At 39.3% G+C, this 17,821-nt stretch overlaps 1 protein-coding gene across 14 annotated transcripts in view; it reads right to left on the bottom strand.

The window, feature by feature from the left end:
• Mllt10 (MLLT10 histone lysine methyltransferase DOT1L cofactor) overlaps positions 1–17,821 on the bottom strand; it is a 151,799-nt gene that overhangs the window by 17,942 nt on the left and 116,036 nt on the right. For all 14 annotated transcript variants that reach the window (XM_075970575.1, XM_075970573.1, XM_075970576.1 and 11 more), the window contains 2 exons: positions 12,009–12,187; positions 186–303 (listed from right to left, as the gene is read on the bottom strand). In XM_075970575.1, the coding sequence (XP_075826690.1) occupies positions 186–303; positions 12,009–12,187 (297 nt within the window). The remainder of the gene's footprint in view (positions 1–185; positions 304–12,008; positions 12,188–17,821) is intronic.

Here is a 17,821-nt window from a genome sequence, read left to right as displayed (position 1 = left end):
TTTCAGACGGAAAAAACATGTCAGTGCTTTGCAGCATGGCGTCTATTTATTTCCAATTGTGGTTCTTTTGGTTTTTAAAGAAGAAAAGCAAAATAGAAATGCAATTCCCTAGCTGGTTTTCTTTCTTTATTTTTTGTTTTAAGAAAATGAACTAACAGAGAAAGTGCACACGGGGAGGGCTTTACCTGTTTGGTTGCTTTCAGACTGTGCTATGAGAACGGCCATGGGTGGATTTGGATTTAATCTACTGCCATACAGATGAGCTGGCGCCTGGCTAAGAGAAGGTCCAGAAAGGGCATTCGCCTGCACGGAAAGAAGCACAGTAGTTACTGAATCAGACTGGAATGGCTAGAGGGTTACCGCCTACAGTTGCAGTAGTCTCCACCTTAGATACAAGCAGAAATGGCTAACCTTCGACAATAAACACTGTTTTGAAGTCTGTCAATTTTTGAAAACTACAATATTTTTTAAGGAGTGAATCTAAACCTAGTAGTATGATAACCCTGTGGGCTTAGAACTAATTCTTTAATCATATAAAACCATTTAGAAAAGCAGGCAGGTAGACAACGGATGTTTAACAAATGCTGCCTTTCCTACATCACAAGCAGACTGCAAAAGTCAAAGGTTCAACTTCTAGTATTTTAACTGCTCAAAGTCATGTTGCTATTGCTTAACTCTACCGTCAGAAAAACCTGCACAGTGCTTTGTTACTTCCTATTCTGGTACACTTGGAAGCCTGCTGCTTGTGGTGTTTTGTTTTGTTTGTGTTTTAAAAGAAAGCAAACAGGCATCACAAGAATGTTTTCTATACACTCCAGAGCTCAACCAATCACAGCTTTGCCCTGACCCCATATATGGCACTGTCTTTTTGGCAGGAAGCCAATTCTACTAACTGAAGAGCTCCTCCACAGTTTGTGATTCATTCATGTTGCTAACCACAAATATGAAGGCCTCTTACTGGGACCTGTGCCAAATAAGGAAGAATGAACCCTTAAACAGATGAAGTTAAGGAGGCTGGCCAAAGTGTTGCATAACCCAATGTAATAAAAATGCCTTCTTTGATGTATATAGGCTCCCACTTTCCAAGAATATCAGACCCTTAAGATGTGCCATTTTGGAAACAAATCTCTTGTATACAAAATACTGATGCTAACAGAAAGCTTTTATTGCCTTAAATAATTGTCAGATTTAACAGAATCACAAAATTTAAAGTAAGCTTACTCCTCTGTTTCATTACTAAAATCAAAGCATAGCTATTTAAGAACAAATCTCTTGAAAATCATTTTTAAAAAGGTAGAGCATTTCTAGCAAAAAAAAAAAAAAGTGACAGCAGAAAGAGACATGGGCCTTGTGACATGGTTAACAGCTCAGAAGAGACTGTGACATGGTAAACAGCTCAGAAGAGACTGTGACATGCACATACCTGGAAAATGTTTCTGGGAAACTCCCAGCTCAAGCAGCAGTATATTGTGTCATTTGACCAACTTATAAAGACTGTATCCTTTTTTGTTGTTGTTGCTGTTGTTGTTTTCAAGACAGGGTTTCTCTGTAGCTTTGGAGCCTGTCCTGAAGAGTTCTTGTTGACCAGGCTGGCCTTGAACTCAGAGATCCGCCTGCCTTTGCTTCCCGAGTGCTGGGATTAAAAGCATGTGCCACCACTACCTGGTGAAGACTGTAGTCTTATAACCCATAGTAGTGATTTCCATGATGAAGAATCCTTTGAAATAGCTTAGTGGGTGGGTGAGGGGACAGGTCACCAAGCCTGATGCCCAAGTGCCATTCCCATGACTCACACGGCAGAGGGAACTGACTACTCAGTTATCCTGACATCCACATGTGTGCTATGGCATATGCATGGTAGGAATAGATAAACAATCATTTTTTAAAAGTGACTTTTTGCTTCTCCAAAAGCAACTATTTAGGTGTCTTAGCTATTCGTAAAATAACTAAGAACAAAAACAATGCTAACAAATCAGCATCCTGGGCACCAGTAACAACTCTCAGATACCAACACCTAAAAGTTCTTTTCATGGAACCTTTTATTCTTACTTGAGACACACATTTTTAAAAGATCAGCTAAACATATAGAAAATTACGAGGAAGAAAGTTTGAGATTTGTTGACAGCAAGAGAGGAGAAAGATCTGTGTGTAGCAGGGACTACTGAGTAAGGGTAGGGAGGACTACTGAGAAAAAGTAGAGAGGACTGCTGGGTAGGGGTAGGGAGGACAGTTGGGTACGGGTAGATAGAGCTTTAGCACCCAGCTGCACAGCAGAAGACACTCAACATGTGGGTCTCCTTCCCTTTGCTGCCATCTCTGTTCTATAACTTACTAGCAGGAATACCTTCTCAGTTTTGAGTTCCTTAATAAATCAAGAGACCGAACTCTCTTACTAGTCTCTTCGTGAAAAGAAGGGACCCTGCTGCCACAGGCTTCATAATTACTCTTGGTAGCTTCAAATTTAAAAGGGTAGCATTTTTTTTTATCTCCCTCAGGCACAGTAAACATCACAACAGAACACAGTCCAGCGCAGTAGTGGGGCCCATCTGATAACCATGATCAAATGAATAAGCACAACTCTCTTCAGCCTATTCTAAGTCGACTTTTAAATTTACAGTTTCATTATTGTTATGGGTATGGAGATTTTGTCTGCATTTAAGTCTGTGGGCCACATGTGTGATATACCCACAGCCCCCCCCCCCCCCCTTTCCCGTTTTTTTTTGACACAGAGTTTCTCTGTAGCTTTGGAGAAACTAGTCCTGTCCTGGAACTAGTTCTTGTAGACCAGGCTGTTCTCAAACTCACAAGAGATCCACCTGCCTTTGCCTCCAGAGTGCTGGGATTAAAGGTGTGTGCCACTGTCACCTAGCAAAGACAGACAGTCTTGAGATGCCATGTGGTTTCTGGAAATTGAGCCTGGGTCTTTTGGAAGAGTAACTAGCGCTCCTGACAGCTGAGGCAGCTTGCCAGCTCCAGAAAATTCTATTTAAAAGGTAAACTGGGGGGGGGGGGGTTACTGTTCTACGTGACCAATTTCCAAAACTATCTGAATGGCTAAAAACAAAAAATTTACAGTATTTTCTTTTTCTAAAAAAATTATTATTACATTTATCTAAACAAGAAATGGTCAACCCAAGTATGATGTCATATTCTTATACTTCCAACATTTACGAAGTTCAGGCAGGAGGATCACAAGCTTGAGGCTACAAGGAAAGATTGTGTTTCAAAAAGAAAAATAAATTTTCAAAGAGAAATTGTAATTAGTAATTTTGCTGGACAGGAAAGTGCTTTTATTCTGTACAGTGATGCTTCTGAACTACTGCACATTGAGTTCAGCTAAGAGACACATCAATGTGAGGGAAAGAACATGAGTCAGGACTATCACTGAACCCAAGGCCAGCCTGGACAACAAAGACCCTATTGTTCCCCCTCCAAAATTAGCTTTGCTGTCACCAACAAAAAGAAATATCAAGATTCAAGAGGACTAGAAAAAAAAAATCCCTGTTAACCTACAGAAGTAACAGCAAAGGGCACTGAAAGCTTTTATACAAAAAAAAAAAAAAAAAACTTTAACAAGGAATAAAGGAACTATTAACACATACGCTTCTCTAAAGCTTATTTCCAACATGGGTTTTAAGAAAGCAAAATGCTGAAAGCAAATTATCAATGTATCACAGTCTCCTACAGAGGGTATGGTATAAAGAAGAGGATTTTTTGAAGCAAGTCCCTATGTTATAGCATTGCAGCACTTCATTCTATTCTGTCCAGGTAAGGGAAGTGACTTCCGAAAGCCCTCTCTCGAGTTTGAGCACACGAGGGAAGCTGAGTAAACAGGACAGTCACAATTTATGTAGGAACATTTTGCACTGCTGTTATAGCTTTTCTATGAATCTAGAAGGAATTCTAACAATCTATAGAAAAGCTCACTTTTATAAAATACAATTATTTTATAATTGGACCCAAAGACCAACAAACTAAAAATAAATTGAACAATTATTGAAGTAAATCTAAATCATTTTTAAACAAGTATCTAACGTTTTTTAAAAGGCATTAACAACTTAATGTATCAGACAGCTATAAAAGGCACAAACATAGATCTCAAGGCAATGTTCAACCTCAAGACAAATAAGTAAACTCAGGGTTTAGTCTATCCTATTAAAAATTTTAAGATCGAAACTCTACGTCTGCTCTAATCTACATATTAATACATCTTTTCTATTTTAAGGACTTGCTTATGATCACAGATGTGTCTGTGATGAGCTCTTGCAAACTGGTGACTACAGAATGCCGACATGCTGGGCTTGCTCTAAGGACTTTTACCTATAAAGAAGGGGAAAGGTTTGGTCTTAAGCTGACCAGACAACTTGAACTTGCTGTCAAGTCTGCAGGACCAGATGAGTTCAATCCTCAGGACCCACACTCCCAAAAGCTGTCCTTTAACCTTCATACACATGCTGAGGTGCAGGCACATACGTGCATGAGCACACGCACAGACATACACGCACACACAAACTGGAAAGAGCTAGGTCTAATACATTGTATGATAAACAAACACGGAGAATGACATCAGACAGGACATGGCAGAGTCTACAACCCCAGGACTGGGGGCGGATATGGGATGACCAGCGTGGTCACCTTTGACAGAAAAGCAAACACATGAGACTCTTCTTCATAAAAATAAAAATTAGGGGCGAAATACAATAGTTACTTGTAAAATTTTCAACCTTAGAAAATATAATAGCAGTGCATTTAGGACAAAAACTGTTTTAAAGCACACAATTAACCTGTTAGTCAACACTGCAGTCAAATGATTTCTACAACCTTCAAAATGTAGTAGTAGCTATTTTTTCAACATTCTAGCACTGGAACATAATTTTATATTCTTTCAGCCAGGTACTAGTGCCATCTTTAATCCCAATACTCTTGGAAGGTAGAGGCAGGCGGGTCTCTTGAGTTTGAGGACAGGCTGGTCTACAGAACAGCCAGAGTTGCACAGAAAAACCTTCTCTCGAAAAACTAACCAAACTCGGGCACTGGTGGCACATGCCTTTAATCCCAGCACTCGGGAGGCAGAGGCAGGCAGATCTCTGTGAGTTCAAGACCAGCCTGGTCTACAAGAGCTAGTTCCAGGACAGGCTCCAAAGCCACAACAGAAACCCTATCTTGAAAGAAAAAAAGAAAAAAAGGGAAAAGGAAAGAAAAAAAAACAAACCAACCAACACCCCCTCCACAAAAAAAAGAGAGAAAGTTTGAAAGAAAAAAAGAATTAAAGAAAGAAAAAAACTTTTAACTCTAACTGTCTTGATGGCTAATACAAGAAAAGATCAAAAAAAATAACACTTAAGAAAAACTGTAGATAAAATTACAGTTTGACTTCATTGTAACAAAAGTTCTTTAAAATTTTTAAATAGAAAAAAATTACACATAAGAAAGCAATTGAATTTACAAAAAAAAAAAAGTTTTGTCTACAATCAAAAACGTCTTACCAGGCTATGGGAGCACGCACCTTTCATCCTAGTCCACAGGAGACAGAGGCAGGTGGATTTCTGAGTTCAGGCTCAGCCTGTTCTATAGAGTGAGTTCCAGGACAGCCAGAGCTGCACAGAGAAATCCTGCCTCAAAAAGCAATACAAACAAAAAATGTGTTCTTCCAAAATTTTTATTAAGATTATTTGTTAAGATGCTGAGAGAGACAGCTCAATAGTTAAGAACATGAGTTACTCTTTCTGAGGATCCAGGTTCAATTCCCAACACCCATGTGGCAGCTAACTCACAACTATTAGAAATACCAGGCCCAAGGAATACAGCTCCCTCTTCTGGCAGGCACACATGTGGTGCAGACACACCAATTGTACGAATTTTTTTTTAAAGACTACTTTTAAAAATTACCAATTCATATATACTTAACGTTTTTTGGTTTATTTTGTGGGCTGGGAATGAAACACGGGACTCACATATGCTAGACAAGTATTTTATTACTAAGCTCCATCTCCAGGTCCCTACTTCATATATACTTTTAAAGTAAAACATTTTTTTAAATCACCTCTGTATCTGCTACTAGCTAAGCTGTAGGCAAGCCATTAACTTTCTCTACCCTCAAGTTCCTATTATAGGAATGATGGTATAATGCTTTTCTTACCAGAATACTGTAAGAATATAGTTAATATGCATAATGGGCTCATAAAAATATCTGGAACAGGATAAGTAAGCTTGTTATTTTATTTCTATGACAGTCAAAACTATGTTTCAGCACATGAAGGTGCCTACTGCCAAGTGTGAAAATCTAACTTTAATTCCTGAAACCTGAAGCAGAAAACAGCCTTCTGCAAGTTCTATTATGACCTATACACATGCACACTGTCCATGTGCACACCCACACAATACACAAAATAAATACGCAATAAAAAAACTTTTAAGAGCATACTGTTTGTAAACTAATATTGTTTCTGCATTTCCATAAACTTGGATAAGATAAATTATCAATTATATACTGATACTAGTTGTGGCAAATATCCACGAGTAAAAAGTGTCCAAGAACCATTAGATGGCATAAAGCCTCACTGTAAGAATTATTTCACCTGCAGATTCGATACCAATACAGCAATACCCCTGAGCACAGTGGTCACACCTGTGATCTCAACACTGGAAAAGCAGGGGAGGAACGCTAAAACACGATGTGCTCCAGGCCACTTTAGGCAACAGGGGTTCAAAGCCAGCTAGCCCTGACTATATGGCAGGATTGTCAAAAATGTAGAAATTTTTGGTTTTGTTTTTTTCCAAGTCTAAAAGTTTCTTAAAGCAGGCAGTCCTGGCCAAGCAGGACTGCTGCATGAAAACTGAGCTGCTGATGAAGGTTCCACAGAGACACAGACAGGAGAGACTCCCATGGCTACAGATGGAGAAAAGAGCAGCGGCACCAGCCATCCGAATGCACCCAAACATACTCAGGAGAACACAAGAGCTAGCCCGCAGGAAGGTACCAACAGAGCATCTCGGGTGGCTGAAAACGGTCTTTCAGAAAGAGACACAGGAGTTAGAAAGCAAAACCATGTCACATCTGACGACTTCATGCAGACTTCTGTCATTGGCAGCAATGAATATTTCTTAAATAAACCAGCCCTGCAGGGGCAGCCCTTGAGGACTCCCAAAAAAAGAAGAACCCCCCCCCATACACACACCACAACAAAAGCATACAAGACTTCCAATACAATGCAAGTGTTAAGATGTTTTAAAGTTTTATTTACACACACACTTATAATTATGAGCACATGTTTGAACAGAATGGTTTTCTTAAAGAAATAATGAACATTAGACAAGGACTGGATCAGTTTCATTTATTCTCTGCCATGATTCAAACTTCATACTTTCCTGAGAACCAACTCCAATTCTGAGTCAGCTACCACCAGTGAAGCATTAATACTCAGCGTGTGATGAGAGATGAAACCAAGTGTGAACAACTTTCTGGTCCCATTAGTAGGCAGACTGTTGAAGCTGTCAGGTTCAATTGCATCATTCCCCATTACTCAATGCCCCAAACTGCTCCCTAATTGTTAGGAGCTTAATGTATTCAAAACCACTGTTTAGGCTAATGCTGAAATGTTCCACAATTGAGTCTCCAAAAAGTAGGAGGAGGATTAAAGTGCAGTTAAACCATTACTGAACACTCTCGATAGGACAGGAGAACTGGACAGAATAACCAATTCTAAATAGATTGCTAAAGTGGTTAATATCTAATCAATGTTATCACTTATCTTTTAGGGAGAAAGTAGTGGATGGAATATGAAAAGCAACATGAAAAGTCAGCGGTACTCCTAAAATGATTTAAACCCTTAACTGATGATCCAATTAGAAAAAATACAAAACATTTTACCTTCCAATAATGGTAAGGATCTACAGTTATGACTACTTATATACTATAGACAGTCTACTATGTACTGAGCTTTTATACCAACTACATGTAAAGGAAAAGCTACTCTAAAAAACAAGTACAGCATATCAAGTAAGCTAAAATATAACACTAAAAAATATTTAGTATAAAATATTTAAGAATATAAAATTAACTTATAAAGCAGGTTTTTATATTTTTCTTTTCTCCACATAATTTTACAAGTGTCCTTTTCCGATTAAAACCCCAAATCTATTTTACTCTTTAATTTCTATCAGCTTGTCCTGATTTTTATCTTCTTTACTACTTCCCTGAGTGACAATTTATAAGCCAAAATAAATAAATAACATGAAAGGTCTGTTGATCTTACTTACACAGAGGGCCAGAAGTAATGACTGCTGAACTTCTAGATTCAATCCAGGCCCTAAAAATTCTGACTTTATTAAATTATGTGGTGAAGGGTTTGGCCAAAAATTATTTAGATTTCTATTCTCTACACACATTTTAGAATATCTGCCTGTTAAAGTGTTTACGTGTGTTGTGTGTTTTATCTCACTTTCTTTTTGGCAGTGCTGCGTGAACCCTAGCCCTTGCACATGCTGTGTTCTTAATGTTCTTGCACAGTTCTTAATGGTGACAAGACATCTAGGATCACATTTTAAGTACCGATAATGTTCACTACCCATCTTTTAACATTGCTTTGTTTTACACTGTATATAGTTAAAATGGTAAGATGTAAGTAACTATGTTTAAAAGCAAACTAAGAGTTATGGAACGGTTAAATTGAAATGAACGTTGACATGGGGGGAGAGGAAGGGCGTCAATGAATAATTTTAAAAGTTCTCTAATTTTTGTTTCTTTCCCCTTATAGACTGCTAAAACATATTACATTTTCACATTGAACACCTTTTTATTGTCTCAGGCAGCTAAACTGAAGTAGATCTGCACTCAGTTCAACTGAGAAGTCAATGTGCCTCAGTTGCCTGGAGACTGATGGTTGCTACAGCAACACCAGATAAGCCAGACTAAATATGATTCAGCTTCAAGGCAGAATGCATTTACTGCTAGACAGAAACACACATGCAGCTGTCTCAGCATACAGCATGTGAATATAACTGGATCTATATGGATATCTATCTATCTATCTATCTATCTATCTATCTATCTATCTATCATCCATCCATCATCTATCTATCTATCTATCTATCTATCTATCTATCTATCTATCTATCTATCTATCTATCTATCTATCTATAACATATGAGAGACCCATCCTACAGGACCACGGAAGGAGACAGCATAAAGGCTGTAAATCCTATGGCTTTTTTGCTCTTCACTTGAATCACATGACAAGTGAAACTGTTTCCCTTCACTTCCAGATCACTTACCCCCACGTTCCTCTCCCTAATGCCAGCCCCAAGACCACTGACTTAACAAATGAGAAGAAATGATATTTTGCTAAATTCGGCCTAGAATTAACCAAAATAATTAAACAGACTTCTATAAAGACAGAAAAAAAATGCAAACTGGAAATATTCAAAAGTGAGACTTGGTCCAAGGGTAAAGAGCCATCAAACAGCACATAGTTACATTTAATTAAAAGAGATAAAAATTTTTATTAGAGCCATTCTTTCATTTGTTCTTTCACCCTCCCTAAGTCCTGTTATTTCCATCCCTTACTTTTCCAGAGAAATAAGCTAAAGAAAGGTCAGGCGGTGGTGACGCACACCTTTAATCCCAGCACTCGGGAGGCAGATCCCAGGTGGATCTCTGGAGTTCGAGGCCAGCATGGTCTACAAGAACTAGTTCCAGAACAGGCTCCAAAGCTACAGAGAAACCCCGTCTCGAAAAACAAAAAAGCTAAAGGAAACCCTTCTAAAGTAATCAAGCTACCCTTATTCACCAAATAGTGCATTTTCATGTTCAAAAATGGCACAGATAATCAGATCCTTTGTTCAGTCTATTATTTGGCTTAAATAAAATGATGACTGCCCAACACCATTCATAAAAACACACATGACAATAATACAATGTTGTACTCTAATAATACAGCATATGGCCAGGCAGTGGTGGCACATACCTTTAATCTCAGCACTTGAGGCCGAGGCAGGTGAATCTCTGTGAGTTTAGGGCCAGCCTGGTCTACAGAGTGAGTTTTAGGATAGCCGGAGCAACACAGAAAAACCCTACCTTAAAAAACCAAAAATAAATATAAAATTTTAAAAAACAGAGTCCAGAAAACACCAAAGAAATGCATATTTTAAAGTCTCATAATAGAAATTATGCATATATAGAAAAGCTCAAATTTGTATTTTCTTTCTTCTTTTTTCTTTTTTTAAAGCTTGGTTAGAGAATCAAACCTATGGCCTCATACAGGTTAGACAAAGGCTTTCTCCACACAGCAATTAAACGCTAACTAGACAAACTAGTGCTTTAAAAATTACACTATAGCAACTTTCTCCAATGTTAAAAAATCTGTTCCTAGAGTCTTGAAAAAAAGTGAAATAAGATGATTACAGAATGAAGCTGGGTGTGGTGGCACAAAGCTCTAAAGCCTTGAAACTCTGCAGACAGACACAAAAGACTCAGTTTTTAAAGCTCAGGGATGTAGCTTTAAAATAGTGGGGAAAGGCTGGACAAGCATGCACAAGACGGCTCAGAGGGTAAAGGCACTTTCCTTCCTGTGATACAAGCCTAGCTACCTAGGTTTCATCTCCAGAGTCAGCTGTCTCAGACCTAAACATGCACATTGCTTTGTGCCCACATATAACAAACAAATAATTCAAATATTCATAGTTTAGGACTCCCAAATGATTACCTTTAGAAGTAACAGTTTAAACGGCTTTCCAAAACATCTTAATTATTTTTCTTATTAATAAGATACAAGACTACGGTTTCTCTTTTCTAACACTTCTTTTTCATAACATTCCTATTGCCAGACCTAGTGAAGCTGACCAGTATCAGTTACTCAGCACTCCAAAGCAAGAAGACCACCAGTTCAAGGCCCACTTAGTCCAAGAATGAATTTAAAGCAAACCTGGGCAACTTAGTTGAGACCATACCTTAAAATTATATATAAAATTGAGGGCTGGGGACAGGCAGTGATACATGCCTTTAATACCTGCACTCAGAGTGAAAGGCAGGTGGATCTCTGTTACAGGCCAGCCTGGTGTACAGAGTAAGTTCCAGGACAGCCAGGGCTGCACAGACAAATCCGATCTCGAAAAAAGGAAAGGGGGTGGGGGTGGGGGGCCACAGGCAGGAGGGAAGGGAAGAGAAGGGAGGGGACGGGAGGGGGGAGGGGAGGGGAGGGGAGAAAAGAAAGAGGCAGGCAGAAGGCTGGGTAAGATAAATTTCAGTGGTAGAGCACTTGCCTGGTTTATGGGAGCCCTGGACTTAAAGATAAAAAGAATCATATAACCCTACAGAGTAGGCTTCAGATGTGAGTGTGAAAGAAAGGAGAGACAAAGGAGAACCTTGCAGTCTACGAAGAGCTCTTTCATTTTTATTTATTTGTTCTTTTAAGTAATGTATTGGGTGGGTCGATTTATATTTGGGAATTTTAAAAGGTTTATTTTATTTGTTTTTAATTATGTGTATGTGGGTGGAAATCCGCACAAGTGTAGGTACCAGGTCTGTCCTACACAGACAAATCCGATCTCGAAAAAAGGAAAGGGGGTGGGGTGTGGGGAGCCACAGGCAGGAGGGAAGGGAAGAGAAGGGAAAGGACGGGAGGGGGTGGGAGGGGAAGGGAGGGGAGAAAAGAAAGAGGCAGGCAGAAGGATCCACGAATTGGATCCCTGAGTTGCAGTTACACCAGGTGCTAGAAACTGAACTCTGCTTTCTTTCAAAAGCAGCACACACTCTTAACCAGTGAGCTATCTCTTCAGGCTGGAGTCATTTACTCTTCAATATTATCTCCTAGGTTAATTAAAATAATTTATACAAAAGATTTTCAAATACTATTTGTTCAATTTTAAATGTTCTTTTTTTTAAAAGAAGAGGAGTGGCAAAAAGCCCAGAAAAATGCCAAATTGACTCATACATTTTTCTACATTTTCTGATTTTTATTGGCGACAATCACAATGCTTGCTAATAAGGCTGGCTCTGAACTATGACATACCTGAGTTGTAGTGGCTGCAGGGGTTACAGATGACGCAGCTGAGGGGGAGAGGGCTCCCACCTGTTGCAAATGCCCAGATGACTGCTGAGGTATGTGAGAGCTAGAGACAGGAGTGCTAGATCCCGAGCCAGACACCACGTTTGGAAAGGATACAGCTACATCATTGCTGTTATAAATACCTGCAACCAAAGAAAGTTTATTTAAAGATCTTATAATTTAGCAGTCAAATTGGTCAGACAAAACTTCTCCTCTAAATAACTAAAATAAGCTAACACTAAAAAAAATTTTCACAAAATATTTGTCTAAAAGAATCTAAGTCGCTTTTAACTTAGCAAGTATTTTTGTTAATTAAACAAACAACCAAAAGTTAAGCATTGTAGGCATTTCTAAGAGCAAGAAAAGGTTTCCAAACAGAAGGAAGCAGCTGAGAGCTGTGTTTAAAACCACTTGGTAATCCATTCAAAGTGCGTAGGACCCTAGAAATCGTAACTGACGAGCTATGAAATGGACAGAGAACTTGTTCTAGGAAGATACAAAATAAAGTACAATAGTATTGAATTTGATTTCAATATTAAAAATGCTAGTGTCCTTCGTGCATCCCAGTTGGGAGACCAGAGGTGGCATCTAGAATAGCCAGGAATCGAGCAGACAGGAGTTTCTGAGTGACCGCACTAAGTGAATGAGGCCAATATAAGAGGAAAAATTAAAACACCAAGAGATGAAAGATGAGGTAGTAGCTCCCTTTTGGGGACAAGAAAATGACAGCATACTTGATGAAAACAGTTTTTCATTGTTCCATTGGGTAAAGCAGTAAAGGAAGAAGGAAACAGAAAGTAGATTTTATTCATTCTAGAAGAGCTAAGAAGAGAAATAGGGGTGGTGGCGCACACCTTTAATCCCAGCATTTGGGGGGGGGGGGGGCGGGGCTCAAGGCCATCCTGGCCTACAGAGCAAGTTCCAGGACAGACAGGCTCCAAAAAGCAACAGAGAAACCCTGTCTTGAAAAAACAACCAACCAAACAAGCAACAAACAAAAACAGGAAAAATATTAAAGCCGGGCAGTGGTAGTGCACACGTTTAAATCCCAGCACTCAGGAGGCAGAAGCAGGCAGATCTCTGTGAGTTCAAGGCTAGCCTGGTCTACAGAGCGAGTTCCAGGACAGCCAGGACTGTTACACAGAGAAACCCTGTCTCAAAAAACCAAAAAAGGAAAAAGAAAAAAGAACTGGAGGAGAAGCAGAAGAAAAGAAAATCTCAGCAGAAAGTAACAGTTACTGAGGACAAACTGTGCCCCATCATCTGCCCCCATTTACACTGGGGAAAGGTTCAATTGGGGGTGTGTGTGTGTGTATATATAGGCATGAGAACAAGTAACTTTGGAGGGCTCACTGGCATAGAGAACAGCCTGACAACAGCAGCAAGCTCTAGGTTCAGTGACAGACCCTATCTCAAGGGAATAAGGCTGAATAAAGAGCAGGGAACACACCTAATGTCCTCCTCCATCCTCTATGGATGCGCACAGGTGAACCCACCTGCACACATGGGGAAGCAACAACACCCCACCCACCCACACACCAGGAGGCCAGGGGAATACAGAGAAAAAGAAGTTCATCTTCAACCAGGAATGACTGCCCACAGAAACACTTGACTAATTCCAGGAGACATTTTTGTCAATGTCCCATTTTTTCAAAACTTGGAAATGCTACTGGTAAAACTGAGAGGCCAAGGATGCTAACTAACATCTTCCAATGCATGTGACAATCTCCTGGATGGTCCAAAGCATCAAGGAGAATAAAAGCTGAGAAACCAATTACAAACCTGAGAGGAAGAAAGGGGGAAATGGATGGAAAGAAAAGAGGAAGGGAAGGACAAATCAAGAACACTGGCATTTAAATGGAAGGAATTAAGAAGGCTGAGATGACTCAGTTAAAAAAGTCCTGAGCTTAATGACCAGAATCACTGACAAACAAGCCAGGCACCCAGATTCCCTGAGGTAGAGACAGGAGGGTCAGCCAGTCTAGTCAGATTGGTGAGTGCCAGGCTCAGCAAAAGATCTCAAAAATTCAGGTTTGTGAATTTTTGGGAGATACTCTCAGTTTTTGGCCTCTGAATGTATGTACACATATATGAATCTCACACAGAGACACACGCTCTCCTCCCTCATCCCTTCAAAAACTATACTGCTAGAAGGCATAATAATTAGTAAATTATATCACTTATCAATGGGGTTTATGTGACTCTAAACAATCCAAATATCAACTTATGCTTATAGAAACACCTACAACCTTCTTCAAAAAAAGAAAATAGAAGAATCAGGACACATTAAAAGGCTTTACACCTAGAATTTAGGGCCTTATATAATATAATGTTTGCCTCAACAGTTTCTATAAAAAAATGATTTATTCATTCTGTCTGACAACTCACTGTTTCCCAGATATTAATCTAAGCCTTAGGTAAAATTATTCAAGATACATGGTTTCTGTCTTCAAGAAGCTTGGCAGAAAAGAGAATTATAACAATCAGAAAAATTCTGATGAAAACTGCTAGATTGTCTTGGGATTGGGTGAGTGCACACAAAAGGGTATCTAACCTAGTCCTTGATGACGGAGTGAAAACTAAACCTTACTCCCTGGAATGAACATGGTTTCTAGAGCTGGTTTCTAAATGTACTACATAGCAGAGAACGACTGTATGAAAGAAGCATGTGCCAGAGAGCAATGAACCTGTGAGCAAGAAAGCAGGGACCAGATCAACAACAATAAAAGTTAAATGGTCAAGCTTAGACACAGTGAGAACATACATCCAGGGATCACTGGCAGCAGGCTAAAACAACCTGTGAACGGATGCTACAATGCTACTGATATACAAAAACAAGAAGTCAATGAAGGCAAAAGAGACATTATAGAAGCAAAGAGCATGGGCCGGTGAAAAGAATAAATGGGCATGTCCACGCTAATTCCTAGGTTCTACTAAGTGGGGTGAAGAGCACTGGAGCCAGAAGAGCAAAGGCAAACAGTATTTGGTTCTGTGTGCAGCTAACAGTGGTGGCATCTAAAATTTCAAGGCTTTACATAGAATTAAACATAACTTTAAAGAAAGTGACTTCTTGTCCAAGTCAGAATGGCTATCATTAAGAACACAATGACAATTTCTGGCAAGGATGTGGGGAAAGAGGGACCTTACTCAATGCTGATGGGAGGGTAAACTTGTGTAGTTTTCATGGAAATCACCATGGAGACTTCTCAAAACCCAACAGAAGCATCATGTGATCCAGCTCTACCACCGTAGATACATCACTTTGGGATACATTACACCTAAAGGACTCTAAGTCAGCTTACCATAGAGATACTTGATCAATCATGTTCATTGCTATCTATCCACAAAAGCTAAGAAAAGGAATAACACTAGATATTCATCAACAAATGAACGGATAGAAAAAATGTGGTACATGTACACAATGGAACTGGGGGGAGGAAAGACGGTTTGAGACAAACTTTCTCTGCATAGCTAGCCCTGCTTGTCCTTGAATTCACCACCTTCCTTGAACTCCTGAGTGCTGGGATTAAAGATGTGTGCCACCATTGCCTGTCAACACAATGGAATTTTATACAGCCATAAAGAAAAGCGAAATTAAGAATGTAGGAAAACTGATATAACTGGTTATCATAATGTTAAAAGAAACTAGCAAGACTCATAAATACTGCATGTTTCTTCTTCTGGGGAATTTAGACTTAAAAGTGTATGTGGGGGGGTGGGAAATGGAAATAAAACAAAAAAAAAGTTTGATGATCTTGTAGATTGCAAAATCAAGATTAGTAAAATCGATTTCCTAATACAAATCAAAGTATCAAGGGATTATCATAGTCTTGGAGATTTCTGTGGTCATAAAATACTTGCATAATCTGGAACATAAAAGGATGAGCATGAAGCCCCAGGGCCAGCCCAGCCCCGCATTGGCAGGAAAGCCAAGGGCCTGTTATACAAGCCTAACTTGATTTAAATCTCCAAAACTCATAAAGGTAGAATAAGAAAACTGACTCCACATCTGTGCTGTTAACATGCACATGTGTTCGTGTACACACATGCACGTACTTGCGCATGCACACAAACAAACCCCAGAAAGTACATTTTTAAAAACCAGCATGAAGACAGATCTTGAGCCCATAGCACAGTGACAGTATGTAATCCTCTGAACTTAAACTTTCTGTTGCTCTGTGTTATGGCTCAAAGTTCTAAGTAGTAAATATTTATTTATAAGAACACAAATTTCATTAAGAAAACTGAAGTTTTAGGTCCTATTTAAAAACAGATGATCTAAGTCAGCTGGTGGTGGGGCATGCCCTTTGATCCCAGCACTCGAGAGGTGGAGGCGGGAGGACCTTACAAACTCTTGAGGGGGGAGGGAGAGTTTGGTCATGTGGGACAGAAAAAATAGCACTTCTGGGACTGAAGAGATGGCTATTATTATAAGATGTGCTACATTTGTTAATGCTGTGGTACATTTGCTTTTATGATGCAAGATGTGTTGCGTTCTTTTACGCTGCATTTGTTTAACTCTGTGAAGCTGTTACTTTGCCTGTCTAAAACACTCGATTGGTCTAACAGCAAGTCAGGAGAAAGGATAGGTAGAGCCAGTGGGCAGAGAATAAATAGGAGAAATCTGGGAAGAAAAGATCAAAGAGAGGAAGAGGAAGAGGACATCAGGGCCCAGCGACCCAGTTACATAGCAACCAATGGAGGAAGAAGTAAAGAAAGGTATACAGAAATAGAGGAAGGGAAAAGCCCAGAGGCACAAGATAGATGGGATAATTTAAGTAAAGAAAAGCTGGCTAGGAATAAGCCAAGCTAAGGTCGGACATTCATAAGAATAAACCACCACGTGATTTAATTATTTGGGATCTGGGAGCCAAAACGTAAAAGGTTAAAAAAAAAATTAAAACAAACAAAATTTTTTTAAAAAAAATGGCTGGGTGGTGGCTGCACACACCTTCAATCCCAGCACTTGGGAGGCAGAGGCAGGTGGATCTCTGTGAGCTCAAAGCCAGCCTGGTCTACAGAGTGAGTTCCAGGATAGCCAAGGCAGTTACACAGAGAAACCCTGTCTCAAACAAACAAACAAAAACTGCAGTTAAGAGCACTGGCTGCTCTTCCAGAAGTCCTGAGTTCAATTCCCAGCACCAAAATAGTGGGTCACAACCACCTGTAATGAGAACCGGTGCCCTCTTCTGGCCTTCAGACATACACACAGACAGAACACTGTACATAATAAATAAGTAAATCTTTAACTAAAGATGGTACCAGATTCCCTGGAACCTGAGTTACACGTGGTTTTAAGCTGTCATGTAAGTGCTAGGAGCTAAACCTGGGTCCTTTGCAAGAGCAGTAAATGCTCTTAACCGTAGAGACATTGATCCAGCACAAAAAGGGACTTCTGAATGAAGATTATTCCAATAGTTTATTTATTAGCTTTCTGTAACAAAACATATGAAACAACAAAAAGAACTTTTGCCTTAATATTCTTCCAGTAAGCACTTGTAATCTAGCCGAGGTAGGCATGGTGGTAGGGGTCTATAACCCCTGACTCAGGAAGCAGATAGAGGGATTAAATTCAAGGCCAGTCTGAACTGCAGAGTGAAATTATGACTCCAAATGTTTCTGATTTTGATTAAGGTATTGTGATTGTGTAGTTCATTTAAAAATGTAATGTATATAGGTAGTTAATAGATAATTATAATAGTCAAGTTTGTAGTCATGTTAGTTAAGATTTTCTAGATGTGCATAGATATATTTTAGATAGGCATTTTTCATATTTT

The sequence above is a fragment of the Microtus pennsylvanicus genome, chromosome 4 (genome assembly GCF_037038515.1).
Source record: "Microtus pennsylvanicus isolate mMicPen1 chromosome 4, mMicPen1.hap1, whole genome shotgun sequence".
In the NCBI taxonomy this organism is placed as follows: domain Eukaryota; kingdom Metazoa; phylum Chordata; class Mammalia; order Rodentia; family Cricetidae; genus Microtus; species Microtus pennsylvanicus.
Note: the sequence above shows the minus strand (reverse complement) of the source record. Positions and strands in the feature narration are given on the sequence as shown.